Below are 13018 nucleotides of genomic sequence, written 5' to 3' on the forward strand. Positions count from 1 at the left end.
AGTCAGAGTGTTGTGTCTGCTAGTCAGAGTGTTGTGTCTGGTAGTCAGAGTGTTGTGTCTGGTAGTCAGAGTGTTGTGTCTGCTAGTCAGAGAGTTGTGTCTGGTAGTCAGAGTGTTGTGTCTGGTATTCAGAGTGTTGTGTCTACACTTCTGTAACAGAGACAACAGATCCGTTTTTCATCTATAACTAAGTCCAAGACTATTTAAAGTCTATGGTTGTGTCTGCAAAATCTAAAAATATTACCCTCGCAGTTTACAATGTTTTCAACACAATCCTGACCGATGTGGTTCAGCTGTACCCCCCCCCCCCCCCCCCCCAAAAAAAAAATGATTGCACAATCTTCATTATCACGGAACTTTAACTGTCTAAAACGCCATCAGGAAAAATCCATTATCAATAGGTTGTTGTTTTTCCTTCCCCGACTTTTATAATTGCGTAGTTAAATTATCCTCTGCAAATCTGAACATGATTAGAAAACACACTCAAGTGCAAAATAGGCCTATTATCTTGCCCTGATTTGTGAGCAGGATATTAGTACATACCATCAGCTAAAATCACGTGTGCCTCCCCCTCCCCCCCACCTGTATTTTTGTTCAATTTCTGCACACCCTGTTAATAGTTTTTCATATCCGTGGGACACAAACAATAGTCCCGGGTGCGTAACTGATTTAGAACACAGTAGCTTATCTTTTCTCTGGGATCTGTGCAGACTCAGGCGAAAGGAAATAGTTATTCATTCTCACACCCAAATATTGGCTTCCCCAATCGCCACCGATAACACAGTTTATCTATGGTTTAACCATCAAAATGCCTAATTATCTTACACTTACTCTTCTTCCCCTTCGCCCTTATCAGTCATTAGCATAAAAATGTGTCACAACAGCAGCTTTTGAACAGCTAAGCGATCTGGGATGTTTCAACGCAATAGCAAATATGTTGTCTCCAGCAAGGGAAAAATGTTGAACCATCATCAAATATGCTCTATGTTCACCGTGTACCACATCATTTTTTTTTTGTTTCGCAAAGGAAAAACCTGACCAAGGTAACTTTGAAGAGGGGAACACGCAAACTCTCTGTGAACGGGTGAAAAGTACACAGCAATGCAAGCTAATTATACTATAACTATAATCCATTAATTATTATTCGTCATTAACCCCTCCCACTAAATGCAGAGGTGTTACAGTATATAAATAATCTCAATTCAAGACAAAGGGGAAATGGCTAATTTATGATATGTGACGACGATGATATTAATTAATCACCATAATATGATCAACCGACTGACGTTGAGCTGATTTCATCTCTTCTATAGCCATTGTGTAACGGCGTTCTTCGTTTGTTGAAAGAGATTCGGACCGAAATGCAGCGTGGTGGTTACTCATGTCTTTAATGTAGAAGATAGCGATACATGAAATAACTTAAATAAATACAAAACAACAAACGGAACGTGAAAACTAATTACAGCCTATCTGGTGAACACTACACAGAGACAGGAACAATCACCCACGAAATACAAAGTGAAACCCAGGCTACCTAAATACGGTTCCCTATCAGAGACAACAAGAATCACCTGACTCTGATTGAGAACCGCCTCAGGCAGCCAAGCCTAAACTCGACACACCCCTAATCAACCACAATCCCAATGCCTACAAAAACCCCAATACGACAACACAATAAACCCATGTCACACCCTGGCCTGAACAAATATATAACGAAAACACAAAATACAATGACCAAGGCATGACACATTGACACCGGTTCATTACTGAGATATTACTACATACACCGGTTCATTACTGAGATATTACTACATACACTACTTTATTACTGAGATATTACTACATACACTGGTTCATACCTGAGATATTACTGCATACACTAGTTCATAACTGAGATACTTCAACAGCCTAATCTTCTGATCATGAGGCCTTGAGATGAGGAAAATGTGACCTGAATGAGAACAGCCTTTGAAACAGTGTCCTGGGCGTCAAACACCCATCTCTCACTAATTGGATATACAGACAGATGACAGTTCAGTTAGGAGAAAAGAGCACTGACAGAGATAGCCGCCTCTCTTCACATTCTGAGGAAACTATGCTGTATTTTTTAAATTTTTTATGGATTATTTCTTACATTGTTACCCCAGGACATCTTAAGTCTTAATACATACAGCCGGGAAGAACTATTGGATATAAGAGCAACGTCAACTCACCAACATTACGACCAGGAATATGACTTTCCCGAAACGGATCCTCTGTTTTGGACCACCACACAGGACAATGGATCTAATCCCAGAAGCCGACCCAAGACAACGGCACCGCAGAAGGGGCAGATGGAGCCTCCTGATCAGGCTCCATAGACGTGCTGATCAGGCTCCATAGACGTGCCGATCAGGCTCCATAGACGTGCACATCGCCCACCGCTCCAGAGAATACTACTCGCCAATGTCCAGTCTCTTGACAAAAAGGTAGATGAAATTCGAGCAAGGGTTGCCTTCCAGAGGGACATCGGAGATTGTAACATTCTCTGTTTCACGAAAACATAGCTCGGTTCAGCCACCGGGCTGCTCTATGCATAAACATCTCTCTGGGAAGAGGGAGGGCAGGGGTGTATGCTTCATGATTAACGACTCATGGTGTAATCATAACAACATACAGGAACTCAAGTCCTTCTGCTCATCCGACCTAGAATTCCTCACAACCAAATGACGGCCATATTACCTTCCAAGAGAATTCTAGTTAGTTATCGTCACAGCTGTATACATTCCCCCTCAAGCAGACACCAAGATGGCACTAAAGGAACTTCACAGGACTTTATGTAAACTGGAAACCATATATCCTGAGGCTGCATTTATTTTAGCTGATTTGAGAACAAGGTTACCAAAATTCTATCGGCATATTTATTGCTCTACGTGTAGGGGTAATACATTCGACCACTGCTACTCTAACTCAGTTTGGGAAATCCGACCACGACGCCATCTTGCTCCTACCATCTTATAGGTAGAAACTCAAATAGGATGTACCATTGACTAGAACCATTCAATGCTGGTCTGACCAATCGGAATCCACGCTTCAAGATTGTTTAGATCACGTGGACTGGAATATGTCGACCTATACGCTGACTGACATCAACCTATATGCTGACTGAGTGAATTTATAAGGAAGTGTATAGGAGATGTTGTACCCACGTGACTATTAAAACCTACCCTAACCAGAAACCGTGGATAAGATGGCAGCATTTGCGCAAAAATGATAGCGCAAACCACCGCATTAACCATGGAAAGAGGTCTGGGAACATGGCTGAATATAAACAACGTAGTTATTCCCTCCGCATGCCAATCAAACAAGCGAAATGCTGGTACAGGTACAAAGTGGAATCGCAATTCAACGGCTCAGACACAAGACGTATGTGGCAGGGTCTACAGGAAATCATGGACTACAAAAAGAAAACCAGCCATGTCACAGACACCGACGTCACACTTCCAGACAAACTAAACACCTTCTTTGCCCGCTTTTAAGATAATAGAGTGCCACCGTCGCGGCCCGCTAACAAGAACTGCACCCCCCCTCTCCTTCTCCGTGGCCGACGTGAGTAAATAATTTAAACGTGTTAACCCTCGCAAGGCTGCTGGCCCAGACGGCATCTCTAGCCGCGTCCTCAGATCAAGCGCAGACAAGCTGGCTTGTGTGTTTACTGAGATATTCAATCTCTCCCTATCCCAGTTGAATGTCCCCATATGCTCCAAGATGGCCACCATTGTTCCTGTACCCAAGAAGGCAAAGATAACTGAACTAAATGACTACCACCCCATAGTACTCTCTTCTGTCATCATGAAATGCTTTGAGAGACTAGTCAAGGATCATATCACCTCCACCTTACAGACCACCCTAAACCCACTTCAGTTTGCATAACGCAGGTCCACAGACGATGCAATCACCATCACACTGCACACTACCCTATCCCATCGGGACTAGAGGAATAGCTATGTACAGTGGTTCCTCCTTTAAAATTTGCATCATACTGTGGCACACCTTGCATGCTGCCGCAGCTATCTGTGGCACATCAGCCAATTTTTCTGTTACTGCAAGTTATTGCTAGTTTGACCACCCTAGGGCATCTCCGAGAAGATAATAGAAAGCCACCATCGCGGCCCGCTAACAAGAACTGCGCACCCCCCTCTCCTTCTCCGTGGCCGACGTTTACTAGAACATTTAATCCTAGTAAAAATTCCCTGTCTTAAGCCAGTTAGGATCACCACTTTATTTTAAGAATGTGAAATGTCAGAATAATAGTAGAGAGAATTATTTATTTCAGCTTTTATTTCTTTCATCACATTGCCAGTGGGTCAGAAATGTACATTCACTCAATTAGTATTTGCAAGCATTGTCTTTAAATTATTTACCTTGGGTCAAACATTTCAGGTAGCCTTCCACAAGCTTCCCTCAATAAGTTGGGTGAAATTTGGCACATTCTGACAGAGCTCCTTCTGACAGAGGACATTCTGACAAAGCTCCTGACAGAACTGGTATAACTGAGTCAGGTTTGAAGGCCTCCTTGCTCGCACACACATTTTCAATTCGGTCCACACATTTTCTATAGGATTGAGGTCAGGGCTTTGTGATGGCCACTCCAACACCTTGTTGTCCTTAAGCCATTTTGCCACAACTTTGGAAGTTTGCTTGGGGTCATTGTCCATTTGGAAGACCCATTTGCGACCTAAGCTTTAACTTCCTGACTGATGTCTTGAGATGTTGCTTCAATATATCCATGTCATTTTCCTACCTCATGAATCCATCTATTTTGTGAAGTGTACCATTCCCTCCTACCGCAAAGCACCCCCACAACATGATGCTACCCCCCCCCCCCCCCTCCCCCCGTGCTTCACGGTTGGGATGGTATTCTTCGGCTTGCAAGCCTCCCCCTTTTTCCTACAAACGTAATGATGGTCACTATAACAAAACAGTTCTGTTTTTGTTTCATCAGATCTTTGTTCCCATGTGCAGTTGCAAACCGTAGTCTGACTTTTTAATGGTGGTATTGGAGCAGTGCTATTTCAGGTTTTCAGGTTGAGTTTTCAGTGGTGTTTCAGGTTTTGCTGGGCGTAATTTCAGGTTATTTCGATATAGGACTCGTTTTACTGGGGATATAGATGCTTTTGTACCTGTTTCCTCCAGCATCTTCACAAGGTCCTTTGCTGTTGTTCTGGGATTGATTTGCACCTTTCACAACAAAGTACGTTCATCTCTAGGAGACAGAACGCATCTCCTTCCTGAGCGGTATGACGGCTGCGTGGTCCCGTGGTGTTTATACTTGAGTACTATTGTTTGTACAGATGAATGTGGTACTTCAGGCATTTGGAAATTGCTCCCAAGGATGAACCAGACTTGTGGAGGTTTCTAGTTTTGGCTGATTTCTTTTGATTTTCCCATGATGTCAAGCAAGGAGGCACTGAGTTTGAAGGTAGGCCTTGAAATACATCCACAGGTACACCTCCAATTGACTCAAACTATGTCAATTCACCTATCAGAAGCTTCTAAAGCCATTACATAATTTTCTGGAATTTTCCAAGCTGTTTAAAGGCACAGTCAACTTAGTGTATGTAAACTTCTGACCCACTGGAATTGTGATACAGTGAACTATAAGTGAAATAATCTGTATGTAAACAATTGTTGAAAAAATGACTTGCACAAAGTAGATGTCCGAACCGACTTGCCAAAACCATAGTTTGTTAACAAGAAATTTGTGGAGTGGTTGAAAAATGAGTTTTAATGACTCCAACCTAAGTGTATGTAAACTTCCAACTTCAACTGTAGCTCAGCTATTAGACAATTCTTTAGTAAATGTGGAATAGTATATTGTTCAGCTAATAGCCCATCCTGCTATGTTCGTGAAATACAAATAATAATGATTTTTCCCTTCCCACGGTAAAAAATTCCAATTGACAAAGTGGTTTTAGCCACAATCGGCACCAACCCCAATTAATACATTTGGGCACAGTCGTTAGCGTGCTGGACTTTGGGCAAGAATGTTCAGTGTTCGAAACCTGCTCCCTGCTTGCTATGATGCATGAGTTTGATACAACTGCTATTGGATATGGCTGAATTATTTTTTTGCTAAATAGCGATTTTCGTAAATTAACTTTATGTCAAAAAAATATGCACAATCGTTTCTCTCTACATTAACTAACATATTCCTCCCAATTGTAATTTTTTTGCTTGACTCGTTATGACGTTATAACTACATACATTTGCTTCCCCGTAATGTTTTGTCAGCCGACTTTGCTGAAGTCATCAGGGACGGGTGGCAAGTGTGAAATTCGTCATTGGAACCACTCGATATGACTGGTCATATAAAAACCTTGGGACCCAAATGCATAATGACTGCGGGGCCATTCACGCCTCCAACTCAATCATCAACTTTGCAGAATTCACAGCAGTAGTGGGCTTGATTACCTACAAGGACGAGACAGCCTACAGGAGGGAGGTGAGGGCACTCGGGGGGTGGTGTCAGGCAAACAACCTCTCACTCAACTTAAAAAAAAACGAAGGAGATGATCCACATAGAAGGGACAGCAGTGGAGAAAGTGGAAAGTGTTAAGTTCCTCGGCGTACACATCAACAACAAACTGAAATGTGTGGCACAACCTCAGGAGGCTGAAGAAATTTGGCTTGTCACCCAAAACCTTGACTAACTTTTACAGATCCACAATCGAGAGCATCCTGTCGGGCTGTATCACCGCCTGGTATGGCAACTGCACCGCTGTCAACCGCAAGGCCCTCCAAAGGGTGGTGCGGTCTGCACAGCACATCACTGGGGGCAAACTACCTGCCCTTCATGACATCTATAGCACCAGATGTCACAAAAAGGCCAAAAAGATCATCAAGGACAACAACCACCCGAGCCACTGCCTGTTCACCCCGCTACCATCCAGAAGGCGAGGTCAGTACAGGTGCATCAAAGCAGGGACCGAGAGACTGAAAAACAGCTTCTATCTCAAGGCCATCAGACTGTTAAACAGCCATCACTAACTCAGAGAGGCTGCTTCCTACACGGAGACCCAATCACTGGCCACTTTAACAAATGGATCACTAGTCACTTTATACAATGCCACTTTAAATAATGCCACTTTAATCATATGTTTACATATCTACCATTACCATCTATTTTATACCATCTATTGCACCTTGCCTATGCTGCTCGGCCATCACTCATTCATATATTTATACATATATATTCTCATTCACCCCCTTTAGATTAGTGTGTATCGGGTAGTTGTTGGGGAACTGTTTGATCACTTGTTAGATATTGTTGCACTGTCGGAACTAGAAGCGCAAGCATTTCGCTACACTCATATTAACATCTGCTAACCATGTGTATGTGACAAATACAATTTGATTTGATTTGAAAAGTTTGAAAAAAATGGCGAGAAGGAATAAGCAATGACATTTCCCATCCTCCCAATATTATTTACAGCACAGTCTACATATTTACATATTTCATTTATCCAACCAATTAGTGAAACCAGATGTTTTTCTGACTTCAGAACCCTTCCCTCTGGAGACATGAAAGAAATGCTTCTATGTATGTCGTGACCTTAATGACCAGTTGATCATCTCTTTGTTGTCACATACCCAGTTCTCCGTTCTCAATGACCTCGAACGTGGTCCAGAGGTCGACCGGGTTGATGACCACGTTCCTCGTAACCAGCGTGGACTCTGCCAGCTCGTCTGACGTCATGGTAGGAGACAACTACCACAACACAATCACAAAGATGTTAGAGAGAGGAGAAGAAACAATCACATCTTAGCAGGATGAACTGGGTTCATTTCCATTGCAGACCATTTCACCCAGGAAGAAACAGAAAGTTAACTGAAATCACAGTACATTCTTAAAATGTCCATTAACTTGCTGAATTTAAATAGAATGCCTGCAACCCTGCATGTTAGCTATCGCCATCAGATAATTAGGGAATGGGGGATTTGTATCACTGTCAAAGATTTTCCAACACTTGCAATCTGGAAATGGAGAACACAAACGTCTACATTTGCTTGTGAAATAGTCTGCACAGAAACGATTCTGTAATCATAGTGTAGAGGTGAACAAAAAGCAAAGAACAAGCATGACTCAAAAGAGAAGAAAATAATTGTTAATGTCGCAGTGAGTCGTAAAACAGTCCACTCTAACCCCCCCCCTCCACCCCACTGCTGTTCCACACCTGCAAAATAAATCCATTACCTGCAGCTTACCACTGCCTCTGATTAAACGCAATTACTCACACAATTATATCAGAAGTGTCTTTGATTAGCTAGCTTTTGATTTATTTTGGTGGCAGTAATCCTATCAGGTTTAACCACCAACGTCTTGGCCCTATTCTATCACGCCCTCCACTCCCACTCTCTCTCTATTCCCTCCATCCCATCAACTCTGTACCTCTAACTCCCCCAGACGCCTTTACACACCCCTCCACCTCCTTTCCTTCTACTCCCTTTATCCCTAGTTCTCTCCATCCAACTTATACACTCCCCCTCTTGCTCACCCTTTACACACGCACACACGCACACGCACACACACACACACACACACACACACACACACACACACACACACACACACACACACACACACACACACACACACACACACACACTCACACACACACACACACACACACACACACACACACACACACACACACACACCTTGATTAAGCAGCAGTCCTCTGGCTCCCTCCTCTCCAGGTACACCTCAAAGATCAAGTCCCCGGCCGGAGAGAACTAAATAGAAGGAGAAGAAGAGGGAGAGAAAGAGAGAGAGAGAAACAGAGGAGAAAGAAAAAACACAACATTCGGATTAATTGGCTTTTGTTCTGAATTCCCACCTCGGTGTGGCCTGAGCCTAAACAGAGGGAACCAAGGGAAGCATTAGACGATTTGAGGAGAGTGGTAGAGGTCGTATTCTGAGCTACAGGCAAAACTAAATATAGTGTTTTTAATTGATGCGATGTTTTGGCAAGCCAGAGGAAGTCAGAGAGGTGGAAAATGGGGGGGGTGTAAGGGCTTCAAATGTAGTCAACATTTCTGCCAAACTTTATACTATCCCAATCAAGTGTTCAGTCTCTTAATCAGGGATGAATACTAACTTGAACTCTGACCTTTGATCCGTGATTTTGAGTCAATGGAATGTCTGTGTGGAAATCTGAAGCTTGATGATACTCCTATTAGGATTTTGATCATTTTAGATTTAACACTGGGACAAATGTATTTTTCAATCTGTTCGATACCATTGAGGTAACATACTGTATCAGGCCACATACAGAGTGTTTTAAACACATGCAAGAGGCTTTGGAGAAGTCCTTGGGAACTCTCAATTTTCCTTCAACGTCCGGCATTGTAAAACAACAGCAGAGAGGCCATTGGACACAAAGTGACATTGCATCAAGAGTCATATGACCTTATGTCTCTGTCCTTGTCCTCTGTTCTCTCTCTTCACAAAAAAAAAAAATACTTTTTAAGATCCGGTTATCATGAGCAAACCAACTTCTGAGACAAAAGTGAAAAGTCTGCCTTCTATGAAACATTTCTTCTCAACTTTGAACTAAACAACCTATGATGTCTTCAACAACAGTAAGCCAGAGAGAAAATATTGTAAACAAGCGGAATGTGAGAAGTTGTGGCATGAAGGTCATACATGACAGAGAGGCTCTTGGGAAAGACAAATGTCATGACAATGGCAGGCCTGCACAGGAAAAATAATAGGTTGGCCTGTGACATGTCGTCGTTATAACAGATAGAGTCCTATGTGTGTGTGTGTGTCTGTGTGTTTCTGTGTGTGTGCGTCTGTGTGTTTCTGTGTGTGTGCGTGCGTGTGTTCCACACCGGTAGAGATTACAGCCCACAGGCAAAGAGATGTTCCATTAGCAGAACCAAGGAGAGGAAAGAGGAGACAAACATGGAAGAGGAGATGGTGGAAGCTGGTGCAGGGAATGACAGAAGGATGGAGAGGGAGAACAGGAAGTAGAGAAGAATAAGGCCCGAGGGGGTGTGGTATAAGGCCAATACACCATGTCTAAGGGCTGTTCTTATGCGCGACGCAACACGGAGTACCAGGATATGCCCATTAACCGTGGTATATTGGCCATATACCACAACCCCCGAGATGCCTTAATGCTATTATAAACTGGTTACGCAACACGGAGTGTCTGGATAGAGCCAATCGCCATGGTATATTGGCCATTTACCACAACCCCCGAGATGCCTTAATATATATCCCATTTAGCAGACGCTTTTGTCCAAAGCGACTTACAAGTCGGCTGGGGCCACTACTTTTACATATGGGTGGCCCCAGCGGGAATCGAACCCACGACGCTTGGCGTTGCAAGCGCCATGCTCTACCGACTGAGTCACACATGCTATTATAAACTGGTTACGCAACACGGAGTGTCTGGATAGAGCCAATCGCCATGGTATATTGGCCATACAGTATACCACAACCCCCGAGATGCCTTAATGCTATTATAAACTGGTTACGCAACACGGAGTGTCTGGATAGAGCCAATCGCCATGGTATATTGCCCATACAGTATACCACAACCCCCGAGATGCCGTAATGCTATTATAAACTGGTTACGCAACACGGAGTGCCTGGATAGAGCCAATCGCCATGGTATATTGGCCATATACCACAACCCCCGAGATGGGGGATTATATTGTTTTGGTCATACACATGGTATAGGGTCTGATATACCACGGGTGTCAGCCAATCAGCATTCAGGGCTAGAACCGCCAGTTTATAATTACAATTATGAATGCTGATTGGCTAAACGCCGTATAATCCGGTCCTTGAGTTCCCCCAACAGCACAGATTTGTGTTGTAGCCCCAACATACCCAATTCATTATTTGGGGTATGTTGATTAGTTGACAAGTTGAATCCAGACCAGACAAAAGTGTTTGTCCGGGGAACTTGAGGACCGGAGTTGGGATCCACTGGCCTACAGTATGATGGCATTAGTCTTATGGGCATTTGCAATGAAGCAGACACGGTTAACTCACACACATTGTTTACATATTCTTCAGCTATATGTTCCCCCCCCACCCCACCCCTCTCAAAAAAACTGTAGGCCTATGGCAGCATTGGCATGACATGCCATTATCAGCTGCAAAATGGGTTCACATGGTTGATATCCTGCCAAAATAGTACAAATCTAGTAATACAACATGGAAAAACGGACAAATTAGAGACAGATTCCCTTCCTCTCTTTATTGCAGGATCGTGACATGATTAATTAACATCGACACTAGTTCATCCTAAATAATAGTTATATTAACAATCAAAACAAGTTTAAACACTTAACTTCAGATAAATTACTCTTTCATATAATTTCCAAAAGTCTACAAGTAACCTAACTCATATGTAAATGTTAGACATTTTAGTAACAAGTAGGCTGTTGTTACTAAAACATTGTTTCGGGTATAATACAATAAGTCCATACCGGTAATGGTAATGTCCAACACCACTCCACCGATTGTCACGCCTTGGTCTTAGTATTTTGTGTTTTAGTTTATTAGTTAGTCAGGCCAGGGTTTGACATGGGTTTATTGTTTGTTGTATTCTTAGTGGGGTTTTTTAGTTATTGGGATTGTAGCTGATTAGGGGTGTGTGTTGCATAGGTTTGGCTGCCTGAGGCGGTTCTCAATCAGAGTCAGGTCATTCTCGTTGTCTCTGATTGGGAACCGTATTTAGGTAGCCTTTATTCGTTATTTCATGTATAGTTTCGTTATTTGTTTTCACTAATAAACATGAGTAACAAACACGCTGCATTTCGGTCCGACTCTCTTTCGACAAACGAAGAATGTCATTACACCGATCCCTGATCTACTGAGTGAGAACACTTCTGTTTCAGCCCAGTAACAGCATAATTAATTATTAACTAATTAGGTTTGATACATGGAATCAGGTGTATTAGTGCTGGGTTGGAACAGAAGCCTGCACACCCCGCAAGGGTTGGTCTGCTCCAGTTGTAATTGGAATATACATTGTGTGTGACTTTTAAACTGTATTTATGCTTATAAAATGTGCTAACATAGCTAGTTAATCATAAACCATACGGTATACAAGGATGTACCCTTTTTCTCTTGGGACATTCATTAGGGTTTTACGGCTCTCTGTATCTGAGGACAGACAACAGGACAGACGACAGACATCACAAAAGAAACAGGCCTCGTTATAATCAAGTTAGACAGCCCTGAATATTGTGTTGCTAGATCTTTCTGTCCTCAGTTTTTCCTCGCTAGGGACTGGAACTGGAGAATAGTTTCATAATGTACTCCCACAAATGTATATCCGCCCTATTCAGAGTAGCCTACTCTCCCTTCTCTGACAGCTGGAAGTGCTAACGTTAGCTAATCCTTTCACACTCTTCCATTGCTGTTAGCTAGCTACCTAAATACAAATGCATTTCAGTTACAATGATAAATATAATCAAGATAACTAACTAGCTAAAATAAAGTTAGCAACCTCTAGCGTCGAGCTATCCCGTATCCTGGAGCATAATCATAGCCTTAAGCTCATTACCATAACGCAACGTTTCCTATTCATGAAAATCGCAAATGAAATGAAATAAATATATTGAAACACAAGCTTAGCCTTTTGTTAACAACACTGTCATCTCAGATTTTCAAAATATGCTTTTCAACCAAATAGCCTTGATAGCCTAGTATAGCATTAAGCCTAGCATTCATCAGGCAACATTTTCACAAAAACAAGAAAAGCATTAAAATAAAATAATTTACCTTTGAAGAACTTCAGATGTTTTCAATGACGAAACTCTTAGTTAGAGGGCAAATGTTCATTTTTTCCAAAAAGATTATTTGTGTAGACGAAATAGCTCCGTTTTGTTCATCGCGTTTGACTAAGAAAAATACCAGAAAATGCAGTCACTTACAACTCCATACTTTTTTCCAAATTAGCTACATAATATCAACAGAAACATGGCAAATGTTGTTTAGAATCAATCCCCA

At 42.3% G+C, this 13018-nt stretch overlaps 1 protein-coding gene across 3 annotated transcripts in view; it reads right to left on the reverse strand.

Moving 5' to 3' along the window:
• Positions 1-13018, reverse strand: part of arap2 (ArfGAP with RhoGAP domain, ankyrin repeat and PH domain 2) — a 267094-nt gene that overhangs the window by 31447 nt on the left and 222629 nt on the right. For all 3 annotated transcript variants that reach the window (XM_064940778.1, XM_064940777.1, XM_064940779.1), the window contains exons 25-26: positions 8701-8775; positions 7633-7750 (exon numbers count right to left, since the gene is read on the reverse strand). In XM_064940778.1, coding sequence (XP_064796850.1) covers positions 7633-7750; positions 8701-8775 — 193 coding nt within the window. The remainder of the gene's footprint in view (positions 1-7632; positions 7751-8700; positions 8776-13018) is intronic.

This window comes from Oncorhynchus masou, chromosome 27 (genome assembly GCF_036934945.1).
Source record: "Oncorhynchus masou masou isolate Uvic2021 chromosome 27, UVic_Omas_1.1, whole genome shotgun sequence".
Classification (NCBI taxonomy): Eukaryota; Metazoa; Chordata; class Actinopteri; order Salmoniformes; family Salmonidae; genus Oncorhynchus; species Oncorhynchus masou.